General features: G+C 39.2%; 1 protein-coding gene across 1 annotated transcript in view; it reads right to left on the bottom strand.

Moving 5' to 3' along the window:
* Window positions 1–21,520, bottom strand: part of GUCY1A2 (guanylate cyclase 1 soluble subunit alpha 2) — a 297,496-nt gene that overhangs the window by 73,814 nt on the left and 202,162 nt on the right. The window contains 1 exon segment of the mRNA XM_040631268.1: window positions 12,353–12,496. Within this exon segment, the coding sequence (XP_040487202.1) occupies window positions 12,353–12,496 (144 nt within the window).

Genomic DNA, 21,520 nt, shown 5'->3' with positions numbered 1-21,520 from the left:
GAAAATCTAGTAAAACTTCAAGGGTAAAGGTGGAAAAGGCCCCTTCTCCTAAATGGGCCAGTATCCCCAGCTTTACGTGCATACGTCATAAGGACACTAGTGGAAAAGGCCCCTTCTCCTAAATGGGCCAGTATCCCCAGCTTTACGTGCATACGTCATAAGGACACTATTTTGTGTAATCCTACCGTAGCCCATGGGAGACGGATGAACACTTTTATGAAACAGGCAGAGAATGGGAACATGGGGGGCCCGCGGGGCGGGTGGGCAGGGATGGGGAAACAAACAAGCAGGCGAACGGAACAGGCGGTGGAGAATATCACACAGGTCTGTGCAAACACAGGCCTGAGGGCCCCTGAGAAGCAGGACCTGCACTCTCTCCTCCACGTCCGTCCCTTTCCTTAGGTGAGGTGCCTGCCACGCACGCCGCAATAAGAGCACACAGGCCACTAACTACTTGACATCGCTTTCAGATAAACTAATAATTAAAGCAAACAAGCTGAATGGAAACCTTGAGTCTGAAAATCTGGGCGGCTGATTGCGTTTTTGACTGAATGGATTTAAGTGACCAGATGTTGTGGTATTGTGTAGACAGAATTTTTACTTAATGAGAGCCAAGAAAAAAGCAGATTAGTATTTGGCACTCCCGCAGTTCAGTCTGCAACTCAATTATGTAGTTTTGTACATGAGAGAGATTCAGTAAATGCTTGCTGGCTAGGTGGTCAAACCATCTTACTACATTTCTCCACTCCCCATCAGTGCTTTGGTTATTGTAAATATAAAAGCGATCGTGGATAACTTAATATACAAAAGAACCAACTGATACCATCTGGAAAACAATATGTCTTGAAGAACAATATTTCTTTTGGATTCTCTGCTATGGTTTTAAACCTCTGTTTTCCTGGTTTGGGATTATTGTCACAAAAAAGAGATCACATCTTTTTTTCAGAGGAAGCTAATATTACAGAAGTTCATATTTCAATATTGTTCCCAACTTAATTTTTCCTTCAGAGATTTTAAAATTTTATAAAACTACCAATTTCGGCTCCCTATATATTAAATGCAGACATAATTACCCTCATTATTTCAACATCTTCATGGACAGTTATAGTCAATAGAGTTTGCCCCGAATTAGAATGCCCTCAAGTCATTGCACGGCTACTGCATCTGAACAGATCTAAGGAAGACAGAAAGACAGTATTTTTTTTCAAGGGAGATTAAAGTTATTAGCTTAGTTGTAACATAAGAAATCATACATTCTCATTATATTGTGGAGGCAGTGTAGGGAAATGGTTAAAGATTACGGACTTTGAAGTCAAACAGATTTAAATTCTAATTTGGAATCTACTCTTATTTACCTATTTACTCTTATTTGACAGTCAGTCCCTTCACCTCTCTGAGTCTTGGTTTCCTCATTTGTAAATAAGGATGGCATGTTTTTCATGGTCCATGATTGTTGTAGGGCTTACCTGATAAAATTCAGTATCTGCATATTTCACAAATATGAAGACATGCTTATAACATACCTGCATACATGGAAGTCACATATATGTATATGTGCACATGTATGTGTATAGACAGACAGATGAGAGAAAGAGTGAGCACGCACACACTCCAGCTTAGCACAACGCAGGCACGTAGTAAGTACTCAGTGAGAAGCAGCTCTTGCTAGATGTGGAGGTCACAGAATTGTAGTCTGGGCATTCTGGCGAGGTTCTGGCCAGCTCGGTATCATGAAGTTCAAGGATTTTTGTTTTCCCAAGCAGACAGATCCATGTTCAAATTTAGTTCTGCAATTGACCAGCCGCATAATCTTCGTCAAATCATGTAAACTTTTTTTTTAAAGATTTTATTTACTTATTTGACCCAGAGAGAGAGAGCACAACCAGGCAGAGCGGCAGAGGGAGAAGCAGGCTCCCCGCTGAGCAAAGAGCCTATTGCGGGGCTCGATCCCAGGACCCTGGGATCATGACCTGAGCCGAAGGCCGACGCTTAACCAACTGAGACACCCAGGTGCCCCAAATCATTTAAACTTTTGAATCTCGAACTCTTTAAATGTAAAATAAGATTAAAGAATTAAATAATAAGATTAGGGGCGCCTGGGTGGCTCAGTTGGTTAAGTGGCTGCCTTCGGCTCAGGGCGTGATCCTGGGGTCCTGGGATCAAGTCCCACATCCAAGTCCCAAATTGGGCTTCTTGCTAGGCAGGAAGCTTGCTTCTCCCTCTCCCTCTGCCCCTCCCCTTGCTCGTTCTCTCTCGTTCTCTCTCTCTCAAGTAAATAAATAAAATCTTCAAAAAAAGAAATTATAAGATTAAATTTGCTTTGCGGGGTTTTTGGGGTGGGCAGGATTAAAAGAGATAAAGTATATAAAGCACCTGGCACAAAGTGTAACATACAGAAGATGTACAATTTATATATTATTTTTTCCATGATCTTACACAGATTCTTTAACTGCTGACATTTTACTTCATCTTTAAAATATACAAAAACTGCACCTGTGCGCTTCATAGGATTGTTGTGTAGACCGAAGGAGATGATAGAGAGGCTGTGAACTCAGCTACCATACATACCTGGTTTTGTCTTTCCACTCCACTTCCCTAGATATTTCCCTAGACACATACAAAATCTACGAAGACACCAAAATAATGTAGGTCCGAATGTACAGCAACAATATCTTTAACATTCTAAAAATAATTTAAGGTCTTTGCCAAATATTTTCAAGAACCTAACAAAAATGTCTCACTCAAGATGGAAACAGTACTGAGAAAAATCCACGTGTCTATTTCCACTCGATAACTAAGTCGTTCATTTATAGGTTTTGGTTTCATACACTGTAATTTCTGAGAGGGTCAGGGCCATATCTGGTTTAATTGCCCTTGCATCCCTCATGCCTAGCCAGTTGTCTAGAAAACAGTAACTATTCAAAAAACACTTGTTGAACACGTACTCGAGTAAAAGTCACTCCTGGCAACGCTCCAGCCAGAACCACTCAGAATCATCAAACTGCCTCCAAAGAAAAAGTCTTTAGGCCGCTGAGATACTCAGAGCAGAGTCCAGGCCTATGTTCCTACCAACCTGCTGATTACCCGGTCATCTGACCATCAGAATTAGTCTGTTTCTTCAACATCGTCAGGCCTCCCGCCAGGAACTATTTGCAAGTATTTCGGACATTGTAGTCAAAATCACCATATTTCCCCAAAGAGTCCAATCTGAATTAATCAGGTTTTACTAAATCTATTTTTTATGGTTGGATTAACCTTTGAATGAGCACATTAAAGGCAAGTGATAAAGCGGAGTAATTCCTTAGAATTGAATCTACATGTAAATTTGATGTTGTAACATTTACACACAAGGTGACAATTTCTGATGCAGTAGGAAGCATGACAAATGTGCAGAAATCAATTCAGCCATTAGGAAAAAGCAAGAGTTGCTAGGAAACCACATTCCAAATAAGGCATATGATAGTGGTGACCCAGACCATTACCATATGCCTGACATGACATCAACACAAAGCATAACAGATTTTTAAAAGCACTCGTGACATTGAATTGTTCTCACCACATTTGCAACTCAGGTGATTAAAGAGTTGTCTTTCTGTGACTTGAAAATTCAACTGTCAGAACAGGAAAATGCAAAATCAAAGTGAGTTAAGAACAATACGAGATGTTTCTTGGACTTCCCAAGCCTGCCGTGTAGTTAGGGTGCAGGTGTGTCTATGGTACGCAGTCACCTAACTTCACTTCGCTGAATGAAGTCCACTCGACTTTTAAAAGAATCTACTTTTCAAGTCTGTAAACTCTATATCTATGCGTTGTATATTCACAGGGAAAAAAAAGCCTTTAAGAATATGCAACAAAATTTAATATGTGGCTATGGTTTGTTGGTAAATTATAGGTGATCTTGACTCTCTTCTGTGCGTCAGTTTGCAGAGGTCATTTTCCCTTTTGTAGTTTGGAAAATGAAAAAATTACTTTGAAATAATTTTTAAATTTTTATTTGGAGCTAGATATTAGATTTCAAGACAGCATAATAAACCAAAAACATAAGTCCTAACAATATGGTTAGCATGCAGACAGCACATTACTCTCTTGCATATTATTCCATCTTGCTATTTTCACATCATTTTGGTATTAAAAGATTCGAGTTGCTCGTGTTGGCATATGTACGTGTCCCAATTAACTCTAAAAGAGATTAAGTTAAACTGGCAGTAAAAGATAAAAGCTCTCTTGTTCAATAATGCCAGAGAAAGAGACCATATTCTAAAACACAATGGGCTAACCTACCCCCAAAATGGGTTGGCAAAATCACAAATTAATGTCTTTTTAGGGGCAAGACTTGGCAGACAAAGATTCTTACTCTTTACATAAAACTCAGATCAATAGAAACATGAGCTAACTACTTGGAGGCTTCACACTTCTGAAACATACCACACGAGAATCAAATAAAAATGAATACCTTTACGAATCTAATTTTTAGCCTCCTCTTAAGACATTGTACAAATACTCCTGGGAGGGACCCTCTCTGCCGACAGGCTAAAGCAAATGAACATTATAACTTCTTGAGGAATGCGTACCCCGCAGTGATATTATCTAACAGAGTAACTTTATAAAACATTTAAACTGCGCCTCCACTGAAGAATGCATTTCTCTTCTGAAAACGTGCAGGTGTGAAGACTCGTACACAAACACAAGCTAAGCAGTTTTGTATTTTTCATGCAGTTTCATGCAAATCGATTTAGATCTCCCTTCATTGCTTGGTTTTGTTTTCCCTTTCTCAGACTTATTACCGCTATTTTTCTTCACGTAGCAAAATCAGGCAAATACTTTCACAAAAAGACTGCTTGGAAAATCTGTTTGACAAAAATCATAACAGAACTCTCCAGCAAGACCAGCACTTTCAAAAGTGTGTGCCTCGTAAACTATTTTTTCCACAGACTGAAAAGGTGATCAACAGTCTAATTACATTACGTTAGAATCAATCATGATTAAAGATAAAAGCTAAAATCAACTCACAAGGGAATTCTAGCTCATTGCCGTACACATCGCATAAATAATGTCTATTAAATCATTAGGACAACATTTTATGGAAGGATCGGGAGGCAGTATATGTGCCCTATGACAGCTCAATACCTCAGCATCAGCCAGAAGAGCAATTCTATGATGGAAACAAATTTCTGGTGCAATACATAAAAATAACTAATTAGAGTATAAAACACAACCTTTAAATTCAAAGGCTATGAAAAAAATGTAAATATAACAATTTGAAATATGGATCTTCTGCATTAAAATCCACAATAAACAAAGGGAAGGTAGACAGGAGAGAAGGCTGCAGTGCATTGGCCCAATCAGTCTGGCTGGTGATGCCAGTTTTTGAGATAATGGTGGATGCACGCCATCCCCGCCCACACACACATCACTGAATTTACCTCTCTCACTTTATAATTCTAAAAATTAATCATTTGGGATGGAATATCTGTAAAACACATTACTCGTTTCCATTCCCTTGAAGAGGACATGTAATATAAGTTTACATTTTCTTGACCTAGAGCCATGAAAAGTCTAATTTATTAGGCAATGGAACACTCAAGCAGTGAGAAAAATTTGACAATTTGAAATTTATTTACCCCACTTCTATTTAATAAGTCTATAGAGTGCAGTAATTAGGAGCGCAGGCTAATTTTTTTATTCTTTTCTTCAACCGTAAAATGGAAAGAATAGCAACACAGTCCTCCTAGATTTGTGAGACTCCGAAGAGCTCTCACATGGCAAGGGCTTGGCTCAGGGCTGCCTGGCTCCCGGTTAAGTGTTTCAATAGATGTTTGTTTATTGTTGCTCTGTGGTAGCTAGTTGAAATACAGTTAGATGTTTTTGTCTTTTCTATTTAAAGATAATGTCATCTGTGACTTGGGTCGGAAATAGGCACAAATGTAGATTAGTGAGGATGAATCATTATTAGTAAAATAAAACTCTTATAAAAATGTACATGACTTTGAACTTCTATTTCTAGCAAGAGCAGATTATATAATTTGAGCACCCTTCCGTAGGTCCGCTCACAAGGCAATGAAAAAATATTACACCAGGATCGGGAGGGAAATGAACGCCAAGGAGAAGTGAGTGCTGAATCTGAAGGTGTCTGTGCACCTCAGGCATCTTCTGACTTCAGAAGGGTGAAGGAGCTGAGCAGGACCTTTGGTACCAGAACAGTACTTACAGAACCATGGAGACAAAACCCGGAGTCTGAGCACTGCCAAAGGGGGAAGCCTTAGTAAACCCTCCAGACTCTGAGATGAGACCTTGACAGCCGCACCAAAGGTATAAGGGTGATGCCAGAAAGACATGGTGAATCTGAAACTGGCCCCCCCAGAGAATGAATCCCAGCATTAAATCATCTGATCCCTGATCGCTAGAGCTCCTACAATTCCTCCCACTGGAAGAACACATAAAATTTCCCTACAGGAGGGGAACTATTTCTATAATATTTTTATACACAATCTCTAGCACACAAACAAAAAAATAACGATAATTAGGCACACAGACGCAACATGACCAAAAATGAAGTGAAAGGACAGATCATATACTAGACGACAAGAATCTAGAGAAGGGATTTATCAAGCAAAGGATTTAAAATTAATTACGGTTGACACAGTCAAGGAAAAGTAAAAACAGTATGAAAATTTTTGTCGGATGAATGGAAACTTAAAAAACTATTAACTGCTATCACATTAAGTACCAAGTGGATGGGTTTAATGGATGATTTTCATAACCAACTGAGGAGAGTACTAGTGAGAAGATCTGGACAGAATATATAGACTCCAAACTCTAGTAATTAAACAGAAGTAAACTACAGAGGAGAACCTATTATCATCTCATGTACTGGTAAACTCTCAGTGAACACTTAAAACATATTCTTTATAAAAAAAAGAAACACCTTTCTAGTAACAAATAAATTCACTATACAGAACAGATTAGAAAATATATTAAGCCATAAATTTCACCAGTAATATTATAGTAATTTTGTATATTATTGCTACAATAAAATAGTAATTTACTAAAATTACAACTATTTGCATTACCTAAAAGATTAAAAGTAATTTCAAATGTGTCTTCTGGATAAACATGGGATGTGAGAATAGCTGGGCTCAGTGTCTTAACAGTGAGTTCATATAATGCCCAAATAGTTCTTTCTGACCCCTTAGGTTTAAATTCTAGAGACAGAACATTTCAGGTAAGTATACATACTTCAGGGTAAAAGTACGAATTTGAATTTTATCCATAAACAATTATCAATTAGTTTTTCTTTTTTTCTAAATACAATCTTGGGTCATATTCTCATGGGGTTCATTTAATACCTCAATATTTGCAAAGAACAAATCCCTCCAAATATTAAAGTAACAACATCAGGTTTCCTTTATAAATAACAAGTATTTAAAAATTAATTGGAGAATAATTATTTCATAATCTCAAAAAATCCTGTAAGCTCATTAGAAGACTACATTGAAGCTTAAAGGAGCTACAATTTAATGTATTACATGCAAATTGTAAGGATATGTAAATTGTGTGTTAATATTCCTGCCTTTGGACTATGCAGTTAGAAAAGATTCACAGTGTTTCCCTGATTTGCAATTAAGATTGCTAAGCACATTAGTATTACAACATGATTATACATTGTTTTTTTTTAATTCTCCTTCACCATCGCTGTATAATTGCCTCATTATATAAAATGTACTGTTCTCTAAACTGATGAAGCAAATTTGAATTTGTGTGCCTGTGTGATAAAATTCAATGAAAATATTTTTTAAAGACTGAAGTCCTGAAGTAAAACTTAGATATTTGGGCACACTTACTCAATCTTCTTCAAAAGCCTTAAATCATGAAAATGCTACTTATCTTTCCAATATATATTTAATCACATTCCCTAGTCAGTTCTCAGCTCAGCTTCTGTTTCCCTATCAATATTTTTATTTTCACAGAATAAAGCAGAGGAAATAATACACATTTTGTTATTTTCATTAAAGAGTGGTTAAATTATTAGCAAAAGTTAGCCTTTCAGCATTAAAAACTATTCAAAATACTTTGGTAAGATTAGGAGCCCAAGGTTAAAGAACTGCATGAAATCATACCATTTTCTAGTGAAATCACAATATGGCTAGCACAAAGGAGCAAGAATACAAATTTGATATTACTTTTCTTCAAGTGTCTACTGTTGAAGATGTAAGAAATCAGATTTCCTCTAGGGAGGGGAAAATGGAATATGCATAATGCTGATATTTCTATAAATTCAGCCAGTAGAATAAACATTGTATTGAGAAAGTGTTAAACATTCTAATCATTATTTTTAAAAGCAGTCTTAATTAAAGTCATTTTGGCTGATTTTTCAGGTCTGTTACATAAATAGACCATGTTTGTGTATGCTTTGTAGATACAATCTATAACTAGCCTCTGAATTTCATCATTTATAAAAACGAATTTGCTTATTATAAAGTGAGTAAATGAAATTATGTTCTTTTGTTACTTTAAAAAATTTTTAAGTTAACTCAATTTTACAATTAGTGATTCAAGGACATTAACAATCATTTGCAGGCAATTATAACTGATAATTCAGGTACCGATTTCCTATCACGAGGGGTGCCTGGAAGGTTTATAAAGTCATATAAACATTATCAATTTATTTTTCAAAATATGAGAGCTTGGGGGGAGTTTTCTTTTGAAAATTATCACAGCTCAAATAGCTTAAATTTTAAACAGCCTAAAACTTACACAGTTTGAAGTAAACAGTCAGCTGATCACATAATAACCCTATTGCACACCCAAGTGTTTTTAATAAAAGATTCTCTCAATAAGTCTAGAAATGTTCCCATGGTACCAAGTTAGAAGCCAATTCAAAGTCAAATTAATATGCCAAAAACAATCCCAAACCACGCAAATAATAGGAATTAGTAATGAAGCTGAAATTATTAAGGTGGTTTTATGATTTTGAATTCTCTCTGCATTCTTATTAAATCTTTATAGACATTTCCTCTTCTGATTTAATAAGACTATCTGATTCATAAGACAGGGTCATGTTATATCCCGCAAATGAAAACACGGACGGGCCCATGCGAAAACACAATTCCCTGGTTTTTTTTCTATGGTAATTTAAGTTTGGTTTGACAGGGCTGAATCAGTACAAACCTTCTATCTCCTATAAAAGAAAATCCAACATAGAAAAACAACCCCAAACGAGAAGACTGCCCAGCGAGTAGACTTGAAAATTTAAGAACTGATAGGAATTCGATCTGGACCATGTATATTTGCAGTTTGCAGCAGAACTCAGGCAGCGGGAGAAGTGTCAGGCACATACCTGAATAACTTGATAATTACGTCCTGAGGGGACTTAAAGTTTTTCTTTTTTAACTCTCCATGCTATCTTATTTTCACTATTGATAGGAGTGGTTAGAAAACTCCTTCTTCTTCCACATCTTAAAATTGCCAAATGTAACTGTATTATGTACACATAATAGCAGTAAAAGGAGTCATTCTGTCCTCTACGGTCCCCCCCTGCCCCCCCCCCCGCACTTTCCTGATTTCATCCTCCCTCTTCCCACCATCTTCTTCCTCTCCTTGGAGTGAAGCACCACTTTGAATTTATATTAACCATTCCCTTTCTTCCTTTACACTTTTCCCATCAATGCAGATATTTCTAAATGACCTATTGTTTCAATTTCCCCAGTTTATTAATTGGATAATTAAATTAATGGAATAATTAATTAAATGGAATAATACTACAGCAGCCTTTTATGACTTGCTTCTTTTGCTCACTATTACGTTTTTGACATCCACCTGTGCAGATGTCAGTAGCTAAAGTCATTCATTTTCCCAACCGTGTGTTATACCACGGTATAAATCTATCATAGTTAATCTATTCTATCAGATGGTTATTTGATTTATTTCCTGTTCGAGGCACTTATCAAAGTATTGTTGTGAATACTCTTGTGACTTTTGCTACACCTGCACAAATACTTCCCTGGGCAAACATCTAGGGGAGGGATTCCTGGGTTGTAGGCCAGGTACAAATTCAACTTTACCGGTGAACGCCAAGGACACTGGACCATTTACATTGCCACAGCTGTATGTGATTTCCTGCTGCCCTAGGTCGTCACTAACAGTGGTGCGGTCCGAGTTTCAAAGCTGGACCAAACCAGTAGGTGGGAGGCCTGGAGCACAGTGCTATCAGTATGTATTCAGCTGGTTACTCATGAGGTTAACCAAAGATACTTTTAATGGTTAAATGTGTTGCAAAACCATCCTCCTCGTCTGTGATTTTTACTCTTTATAGGTGTTATTTGATAAACGGAAGGTTTTAACTTGGTAAAATTTACATCTATTTTCCTTTATGGTTTGATAATTTTTGATTTGACTGGTTTACAAAAAAAAATTGTTCCTTCCACTAAGTTTAAAACTCCAAATTATAGATTTATCGTTTCATAGTATGGCCCTTCACACTTAACCCAGCTGGGATTACTTTATGTGCAGACGCATGAAGTAGAGATCCAGTTTTAATAATTTGTCCATGTGCATAACCAGTTGTCCCCAACTTTCCCCACTTATCACCTTTGTCACTTAGCCACTCCCCCTTTGCTCTGACGCACTATAGCATTATCAAGACATGTTTAGTTTTGAATTCCTATGATTTACCTTCATAGAATCCCTTAGGATTACTGTGTCTGAGAACTGATTAATGTCTTTTCATTGTTACAGAAAAAAAAAATCCCTTTTATGCATTCCCTCTGTACCTACATTTGGAAGCCCAACTGAACATACATTTCCACACTCTGTCCTCTATACCTCCCACATACTTTATATCTTACATTACCATATTCTTATTTCCACATTTTTAACTCTCAGGACCTAATTATGGGTAATTGCTTTAGTTCTAACTTTCAGTGTACTAACTTTTCCTTCAACTGTATCTGACCTGCTTTTAAACTCATCCACTGACCATTTTCTGTCTGAAGTATTATGTTGCTGGCTTAGGAGTTCTCTGGTTCTTTTTCATATCTGCCGTCCCTGCCTCACGTTATTAAACTTCTTATTTAATTATAACAAACATTGTCATTTTGATTCCATCTGAAAATTTTGATATCTGACAACACTTCACTGTTTTTCTTATTATTCCCATCAGTTCTCACCAATAATACTTTGATTTCTTGTGTAAATGCGTGGGTTCAGGGTTTTTTTTGGGGGGGGGGAGTTTGTGTGTGGGGTTTTTTTTTTTTTTTAGTATTAGCCATTCATTCCTCATTTCCCTGTGGAAATTCTTTGAAGATGTGATTGAAGTTGACATCTTCCAGAAAGAAGTAGTATTTCCTAGTTTCCTGTTATCAATGCTCCTGATGGAGCAATTAATTTAAATCCACCACTTAGATTTTGTCAGTTTACACACATAATGTAACTGACACATTTTTTCTTTCTCATTAGTTCAGTGATGTGCTCAATAGGTTTAAAAATGTTAAATAGTGTTAAATATTTTTAAAATTTTTTAACACAGCATTTTAATAATTTTAGTAAGAAGGGACACTCAGAATATCTAATTTTCCATTAACTCCAGATTTAGGAACATACCACATTTTGAGGCTTTCTTTTCTCTATGTTTTTAGCTCAAGTTTGATGAGCTGTTATAAAAGGGCCACCTTACATTCATGGTTACTTCTCCAAATACACAGTTTCTGGTTTATAAGAGTTCACAGTACTAACACTCCTGGGATCCACTGGGTCCTGGCAAGACTATAGGTAGGTGACCTCGTCCATTCTTAGAGGTAGATCTTAGATTGCAGAGAGCCATCAGTATCAAAAAGAGTACAGCATACCAGGAGCTAATTTTCTACCATTTTTAAATCTCCTCAGTTACTGGGCTCCAACCTTCAAGCTCTGCCACGTTAAAAAAAAAAAAAATGCATAAGTAACCCTCAGTGCTGAGGCTTCGTAAGGAACATTACCCGAAGGAAGTTGTTCAGATCCGCCATTTTCTTGTCTCTTTGTTTCATGCTTTTTGGATTATCTCTGCAACTCTGATTCTCACTACCGTCCTTGCTTGGTAGTGTTGAGTTGGTCACTGCCAAGTTTTTCCTTGGTCTAATCCTTTAGCTCTTTCTTTTCTCCATGGCAATGAGCCTTTCACATACATTTTCCCAATTTGGACCTTATTCCATTTGTTCTTTTCCTGGATTTATGAGTTATCCCTAGTCAACCCTCATCCTTCTTGAGTAACCTACTTATCTAAATGTGTAAGTTCCATAAGTAGAACTCAGAATGGAATTTCCTGCCCCCCTCAGTTAAAAGTATGCTACTACTCAAACCAAACTACAGAGAAGATTACCTGAATTGGTCTTCCATCAGGTGTCAGCACCTCTTCTGAAAGTTCCATCATCTTGAGGGCCATCAGAGCAATGGGCTTAGCATGGCAGAGGCTTTTCCTATGGAGTCCTGCAGCAACACAGTACGCATCACCTATTGTTTCCACCTGCAGCCATCAGACAAATCAAATGCAAACATATGATAATGAGCCAGAAGAGAAATGATTAGTTATGTGCAATCACAAATGTTGCTGAAAACATGTCAGCAAAACATCAATAAATTAAGCAATTAGACAACTGAGTGTAATCACAGCAGAGTTTGCAAACAGCCACAAATACCGACATCACACTCTAGGGCTGTTCATCAACGTTATCGCCAAAGATGATCACTGAAATTGGGAACAACCGGAATATAGAACAATTATCCTCCACAAAAAAAGAATCGTCAGTATTTTGCCTAAACGATTTCCAAATAATGACCTTTTACAAAGCCACCCTCTTGCTTCCTTCAAACTTTCAATATTGGTTATATTTGAGAGATGAGAGACTGATGTGCAGAAACTCACCCATAATCTTACAATTAAAGAGCTAACAGACACCGTCAGAGTCTTTTCAGACCCTGTTCTAATTGTATTGTCAGCATCCATTCCATTCTAAATAGCCACCGCTTTTGTTAACTACTTTAAGTATTTACCCCAGGCTAAAATCTTCAAATTTCCAAAGCATATAGCATGGTATAAAAACTAGGCACAACTTACATTCAGAGGAAAGTTCTCTAAGTATACGGGGGTATACTTTGGATAATTTGCAAGTGATATAACTAATCAGGGGTTAATATCCAAAAAAATATAAGGAACTCATAGAACTGAACACTAAAGAACCCAAATAATCCAGTTAAAAATCGGCAGAGGGGGGCGCCTGGGTGGCACAGCAGTTAAGTGTCTGCCTTCGGCTCAGGGCGTGATCCCGGCGATCTGGGATCGAGCCCCACATCAGGGTCTTCTGCTATGAGCCTGCTTCTTCCTCTCCCACTCCCCCTGCTTGTGTTCCCTCTCTCGCTGGCTGTCTCTATCTCTGTCGAATAAATAAATAAAATCTTTAAAAAAAAAAATCGGCAGAGGACAAGAATAAACACTTTCCCAAACAAAACATACAGATGATCAACAGACCCATGAAAACATGCTCAGCATCACTCATCGTCAGGGAAATCCAAATCAAAACCACAACAAGACATCACCTACACCTGTCAGAATGGCCAAAATCAAAAAGACAAGTAGTAACAAGTATTGGTGAGGGTGTGGAGAAAGAGGAACCCTCATACGCTGTTGGTGGGGATGTAAATTGGCACAGCCACTGTGGAAAACAATATGGAGGATCCTCAAAAAATTAAAAATAGAAATACCATATGATCCAATAATTCCACTACTGGGTATTTACTGAAGGAAAAGGAAAACACTGACTTGAGAAGATATATGCACCTGAATGTTTATTGCAGCATTATTTAGAACAGTCAAGACTGAGAAGCAAACTAAGTGTCCGTCGGTAGATGAACAGATAAAGAAAACACGGGATATACACACCCCAGAATATTACACAGCCATAAAAAAGATGAGACTGTGCCATTTGAGACAACATGGATGGACCTAGAGGGTCTTACGCTAAGTGAAATAAGTCTGTCAGAGAAAGACAAACACCACATGATTCCAGTCTTAAGTGGAATCTTAAAAAATGAATAAACAAACAAAAAGCAGAAGCAGAACTATAAATACAGGGGACTGTTAGTTGTCAGAGGGGAGGCAGAGGGGAGGTGGGTAAAATGGGTGCAGGGGAGTGGGAGATAGAAGCCTCCAGTCGTGGAATGAGTAAGTCAAAGGAATTAAAACAGCATAAGGAAGACAGTCAATGACACTGTAATAGCAACGTAACGGGACAGACAGCAATGTAGGCGCATTGTGCTGAGCACAGCGTGATGTACAAACTTGTCAAATCACTAAGCTGTACACCTGAAACTGATGTAACATTGTGTGTCAACTACGCTCACATTTTTTTTAAAAAAGTATATGGTGATAAAACCCTCAATAATTCTAATATTTTTTTTTATTTTAAAGATTTTATTTATTTATCTGAGAGACACAGAGAGAGAGAGATTGAATGAGTGAGGGGAGGGGCAGAGGGAGAAGCAGATTCTCCTGAGAGCGGGGAGCTCGACACGGAACTTGATCCCAGGATCCTGGCATCATGATCTGAGCCGAAGGCAGACGCTTAACCAACTGAGCCACCCAGGCGCCCAGTAATTCTAATATTTCAACTAGAGTAAAGTAACGAAATATCATATTAAATGTCCAAATCCAATGTCACCTTTTCTAGAAATGTTCCATGGCCCTTCCATTGGTTTTTAGCAGAACTAACCATTTTTCTGTTCTGTTTCAACAGCACTTTTCATACCTCTTTGCTACAGGCTTTCATCATAGGTTATAATCAAGATGTATCCCCAACTGTGATGTCAGCTCTTTAAGAATGGGACCATGATTTTTTTCATCTCTATGTTCATAATGCTTATCATGGTGTCTAAAATATAGCTATTTAATAAACATCTACCATATGAACAAATAAAATCAACCATGTTTATCATGATTTTAATAAGTCATTCTAATTGTGTGTTCATTTTCACCATTCATTTCATGAGCACCATGTACATGTGTGCAGAAAAAATTGCCTATGAATGACTAGAGATGCTTCTATCATAAATACAGCCAAACTTACAAAATATGCTATTAAATCTTTAATAGCCATAATTACATTTCATGCTGAATGCATTCTAACAATATAGTATTAAAAAGATGTACTGAATTAAATTCCGAGAGTGCTAATTTAGGGAACATGAAGAGAACACTAAGCTCACGAGACTAGGAATGCCAAAAAGTTCATGTGATCACCAAAATCTTATCAGGAAATATGCATCAAAAATTGTTCTGATACCCTCAGATCTATCATGAATTTCAACATTTTTACTTCAAGACCTGTTTTCTTGCACCAGAAAAATGGAAATAAAATCATAGGGTAAGAAAAGAAAGACAATGCAGTGTGAGTCAGCAAAGTTTTACTCCAAAGCCTGAAACATACTTCCCCCAGAGAATTCCCACTGAGAAAGACATCCAGTAAATCATAAATGTCTAAAATGTGTCAATTTACCATTTTCCCCCTCGAAACACAATGACCTCTACTAATCCTTATGTATTTCTATACACTTCTATTTTTTTTAAGTTTTTACATAAATGTCAGTTAGCAGACAGTGTAATATTGTTTCAGGTGTACAATATAGTGATTCAACACTTCCATACATCACCCAGTGCTCATCACGACAGGTGCACTCCTTCATCCCCATCACCTGTTTTCCCATCCCCCACCGACCTCCCCTTCGGTCACCATCAGTGTGTTCTCTGTAGCTAAGAGTCTGTTTCTTGGTTTGTCTCTCTCTCTCTTTTTCCCCTTGGCTCACTTGTTTGGTTTCTTCAATTCCACATCTGAGTGAAGTCATATGGTGTCTGCCCTTCTCTGACTGACTTATTTTGTTAGGCATTATACTCTTTAGCGCCATTCATGTCATTGCAGATGCCGGATTTTGTTCTTTTTCATAGCTGAGTAATATTCCATTATGTACATACACCACATGCTATGAGCTATGTGCTCTGAAACTAACTTCTGATTTTCAGATACCAGAAGGCACAGGCAATAAATTATTTGTATAAACAAACTCCTTTACAGTCCCTGTGAACACGCATGTTTCTGGAGCATGACCACTTCTTGAAATCCCTCTCCTCCTCTTCCTCAGTCAGTATCGTCCTCATTATCATTTCAGCAAAAGTTTATTGAGTTCCACAAAATGTGTATTTCTAGAATTTGTACCATAAGAATACAGGTGAGTTATATGTTGCACTTTCTCTTTTAGCAAAGTGTAATGTAGTAGCACGGAGAAGATGCACCAATAGGTTACCAATGGATATGACACAGGAATCCAATAAAGCGCAAGATGAATGTGTACGCAAAAGGATAAATTCACATTAAAATCTATATGTGATCATGAAAGCTTTTATACTACTTAGTTCCCAAATATTTGAAGTCAGTTTAACTCTCAGAAACAATAGGATCAAGAACTAAGCAAAACACAAACATCAAAAAATAATGGCCCATATCAAGATGTGCAATTTTCTTAATAAATACCCAACATATAGAAAAAACCTAAAAGATGGCTCCATCATGCCAGGCTAGATTATGTTGCAAAAACAATATAACTTCCAAATCTGCATGCCCTAAAATAACAAAGGCTTATTTTTTATTCATGCTATGAATTCATGTGGGTTAAAGGATTGGAGGACGAGGGAGAAACACGGTGCCAAGTCTCTTCACTCTAGGAACGAGGCTAACAGAACCTCCCCACCTGGGGCTGGTTCCCATGAAGGGAAAGACAGGTTCTGACCAACTGTGCACTAGCTCGTGCAGCTTTCTCCCAGGGGTAACACAGAGCTTCTCAAGATTCATTCACCGAAGCAAGTCCCACGGCCATGCTTAATGTGAAGGGGATGGGAAAACTCAACCACCCTTGTGCCCAGACACGAGCCAGAAATATTTGGTGAGTAGTACAAGTACATGAATGAATAGGTAATGGCTTAAAATTTTTCAAACATCTAGATGTCTGTAAAGTGCAGGTAATAGATCTCTATGATGTTTTTCTTTCCTTACAGATATATTCAGTATCTTAACCTGAAAATCTCTACAAAAAATGCTACCACCTTAGTAATACACCTTTCCTCAACAGTCCTATTCTTCTCCTCTCCCTTCATCTAATTCAAGTCTGTGGAAGTTTAGCAGAATTAAGTATATGTGCAAATTTGAGTGGATTCCCTTCAAAAACATTAGTTGGTTTTGCTTCACAGGGAGCAGAAAAAGTGAAAACGTTATATATCCATTATATTTGCTCCTGAGGTGTTTCCTTGAGTTAAACCAAACAGGTGGACATGGTTAACATACTAAATAGACAAAAACAAAAACCTGTCTGAAAAGTTGACTACGTTCTGAATTCCTTTACAATTGACTCAGTGTTTTTTAAATAAGATCTTAAATACAACAGACACCGTCTAAAATAATGCATCTCTGTTATTTTTGATGTCTCCAACCTGTTCTTGAATGACATTAGAGAAGACTAAAGATGGCTAACCTAGTCATGGAGATGGAAAAGATAGTCCTTGCTTCCTTTTCTGAACATAGAAGAGGAGGCTTAGGCACTAAAAATATTATGTACGACTGTTGCCCCATGCATTATTATAGATGCTTTTATATCCTAAGAAATTTACCCATTCTGGATTATCATCTTTTCAATCCTTTATAGTAAAAGTCCTCACATTATTCCAGAAATAAAGGTGATATAGATAAACTTCTTAGAACTGCACACTTGTCCTTTTTATTGACTTTATTTTTATTTTAAAGTAATCATTTAAAAGAATTTACTTTAGTTCCTAATAGAATCTCACTCCGGTAACATTCTTTACCCTCCCCTCCAGGCTAATGCTCATGAAATATCTACGAGGTTTCCTGGGAATCTGGGCACAGTGAGGAGGCAGCAGTGTGCAATGAACAATCCCTGTCCCACAGGACTCACACTCACCTCAGTCCTTCAATCCCACAGTCCTGGGTCTGTCTTCTCCTGACCTTTCTAAGACAGAGTCATGGAGCTCTGAGAGCCTATCTTACTGGACAACCTCCCTCTCTCCCTGTAGACAGCATCAAGAGGACAAGCAAATGGGAAAGTCTGCCGTCTAGTTATTTGCTGTTTTTGGTCTCTAAAGTCACTAAAAACAAACAGATGAAGACAAAGGGTGAGACAGAGAAGAGAAGAGAGGTGTTGGGATGAGGTGTAGGCAGACAGAAGAAGTCTACAAATGAAACACATCTCTTCTCTCCTGATCTCACAGAGCACTTGCTCACCCTGTCATGTCACATGGGTGAAAGGGGGCTAAGAAACATGCCACATTCTTCATGGGCTCATTGGCTGTGGCTAAGAACATGATTCCCAGAGAGGAGAGCCTATTCACCCTCGCTGAGGGCATGGATCCAGCCGTCAGCCCCATCACCTGTCTGTCATCAGGTATCGTTCCTGAACGACAGTGAAAGGGGACTAGACGGAGGAGTTTTCCAGTGATTGGTAGGAAGCCTGAGTCCACAGCACATTCTGAAGGTCCCTGTCACATAGAAACCAGACAATGGGTTGCTGGTGGTCTGGACACAGAGTATCCAAAAGGCTGGCCAGAAAAGGCAGAGCATGGAACAGGCCTTCATGAAGACTTATCAGTAGCAAAAAATCAGGAAAAACTTTGGATTTGGGTAGATTTAGAAGTCCCGTACGTTTTGCCCTTAGCCTCATACAGCCCAGCAGCTCTCCACTGTTTATGCCCCTGGTTTCCCAGATACTCAGCAGTGTGGTGAAAGGGGCTCCTGGCCAAAGATGGAAAATTCTGGTGGTAGTCCCCAACCAGAGGTTTTAGGACCATGGAATTATCCCTGGAATATGAGCAACTTGCCACAGACATTAAACATGAGCCCAGCTTTCACTGTTCTTGAGGCTGGGCATTCTTGAAGACGCAATGATCCTCCTTAAATATGACTCTTAAGTACCTACATTAGAAGTAGGCAGGTGGCTCAGTGGGTTAAGTGTCTGCCTTTGGCTCAGGTCACGATCTCAGGGTCCTGGGATCGAGCCCCGCATCACTCTCCCTGCTCAGTGGGGAGTTTCCTTCTCCCTCTCCCTCTGCCTCCCCCCCCCCCCACCGGGCTCGTGCACATGCTCTCTCTCAAGTAAATAAATCTCTTAAAAAAAAAAAAAAGGAGCAGGTGGGAAGGCCCTGACGCGAAGAAAGGTTCAAGCAATGTAGACGAAGGTACTGCTGTCTCCGGCACCACTTCCTCGGCTTAGACAAAATGATGGCCATGTCCAGAAAAGCTTCATCCTGTGGATGAGAGCGCTGAAGGAGCGGTGATGCGATGACGGCGGTGCCGCGGTGCAGAGAGGCCAGCACGCAGACATCACTTCTGGCCACGCAGAGGTCCAATAACTGATGGCAGGTCATCAGGGGCAAGAACAACTTCCAAAGGTGATTCACACTAGTACCCAGATAACTTGAGTATCTCTGTGGGCTGCCCTGAAGAAAGTAGTCTGATTTCCNTACACATAGTAGGTAGTTCTGTGGGAACTGGGCCACAGCTCCCCTTTAGTAATAACAGCAATTCTGGCAGATTCCGGGAGGCTGTAGCTTGAGGGGAAGAAGCTGAAGAAGCTGCAGGTGACGTCCCACTCCTACAGCTGAAGGATGTGGAGCGTGGGGTCCCGATCCTATGTTTAGAATGGAGATAAATGACACTTGTCCAGAAGATATGACCTCATTGTATTCTTTAACGATCACCTTGTTTCTGCAGTAAGAGTCTGTTCAAAAGAAGACCTTGAACTTGTAGCCTGTCCTAAGATGTCTGAACTCCTTTGTCAGTAATTGGTATAAACCTTAGCAAATCTGCTTTGCAGCCCTTAAGCATGGCTGTTAGCGGGGGTTGGTTCAAAAGGCGGGGTTCCACAACACGGGTATATTTTGGTTGATGAATCTTGTGGCCTCACCCAAGTGCCACTGCATTCACCCCAACCTGGGCTCCAGCTGGAGGAAGGTCCTGTCAGCCTGAGCACCCACTGTCCCTACTCCACACTCAAGAAAGCCCTTGAAGAGACCACATTCAGGGGCCGGGGCCTTGCCACTCCCTTCATTTCTTATTACTTCATTTTCCTTCACCATCCCAGTCCCTTGTCATGAACATCACTCCCTTATCTTCTCCTCTATGTCCTCCTTCACTCTTTCCTTCTCCAGCATTCCCGTCTCTCCTCCAGCTTTTCATCCACTACTTGCTTCTGCTGCCATGGAGAAGGCGGGCATACCTCAGTCGTCACCTGAGAGCTCTAGGACACTGTGAACGAGGTCTCTGCAGCACTCCCCCTCACATTAACAGGGTGTGGTGGGGAGCCTCCCTCCTGTAAGTAGGTCCTCACCGGGACCAGAGGTGCCGGACAAAACCGAGGCTTCACGGGTGATGGCTGGCAGGATGGGGTAGCCTGGATATTGCCACACCCCTGCCAACCCAGCTCTAAAGGAGGGGGCACCACTGGTCCCACTTCCTGGGATTAGACAGAACAGTAACTTCAACTCAGCAACAAGAGGCTCCATCTCCCACGGGGCAGGGATGGGGGGTCAAGAAGCAGCCTACACCTCCTTCAGATATTCATTTAATTAGACACTATATTGAGAATCCACCACCGCATATTAATCCCCTTCCTGTACAATATGATTACCAGAAAGCAAAATTATCAAGCTGTCCTTTTTAGTTTTTGTAAATAATCTTGCAGTCATCCAATATGAGCACCTTCATTTTAGGGTCCTATTTTATGATGGTAAAGGTTGATATTCTGGAAACTATTCTGATGTATTAATGAGTTAATGCTGCAAAGGCTAGCACTCTGTACTGGTCCTTGTGCCGTCATTGGCAAGAACTAAGGTGTGATGAGTCATTAAAGTGACCTCATAATATTTCTAACTTTCTATCGATGTTACCCCTTGTCACCCGGGAACTGAAAGTCCTCGTTTGGCAGAGTCATTAAGCAGACTGGCACTTCAGAGAGAGGAGTCTCCGTACACAGACACCGACTCTTCGCACACTCTCATGAAAATAAAAGGTCATCCGCTCCTAAAGTCCGCTGTCACTGCTACCAGTGGACTGCTGTTTTCCCCAGGATAGCTTTAAAGTCACAGTCTGATTATCCTCGGAGATCCGGACTCAGAGGGTGGGTTGAAACCAGGTTTATTTACTCTTTTGAAGCCTTGAAAACCTCATGGATACGCTCATTATTTTGAAAGATGTCTCACAAAAAGAAGAAGAAAAACTATTTCTGCCTCACTGGGTACACAGCTTTTAGGGCACGTTCCCAACACAGCAAACCAGACAAACAACGTCTATCTCAAGAAGGAGCCCTCACTTTCAAGTTTTCTTTCCCTACTTCTGGGACTGTAACTGGCACACGCATATCCAATGGATAAATTTCTCTCTCTAGCACGGTATCATGTTGGTGCATGTGAGAGAGAGAGAGAGAGAGAGAGAGAGAG

Source organism: Ursus maritimus, unplaced genomic scaffold (assembly GCF_017311325.1).
Source record: "Ursus maritimus isolate PB19 unplaced genomic scaffold, ASM1731132v1 scaffold_16, whole genome shotgun sequence".
Lineage (NCBI taxonomy): Eukaryota > Metazoa > Chordata > Mammalia > Carnivora > Ursidae > Ursus > Ursus maritimus.
This window is presented reverse-complemented; position numbering and strand designations above follow the sequence as displayed.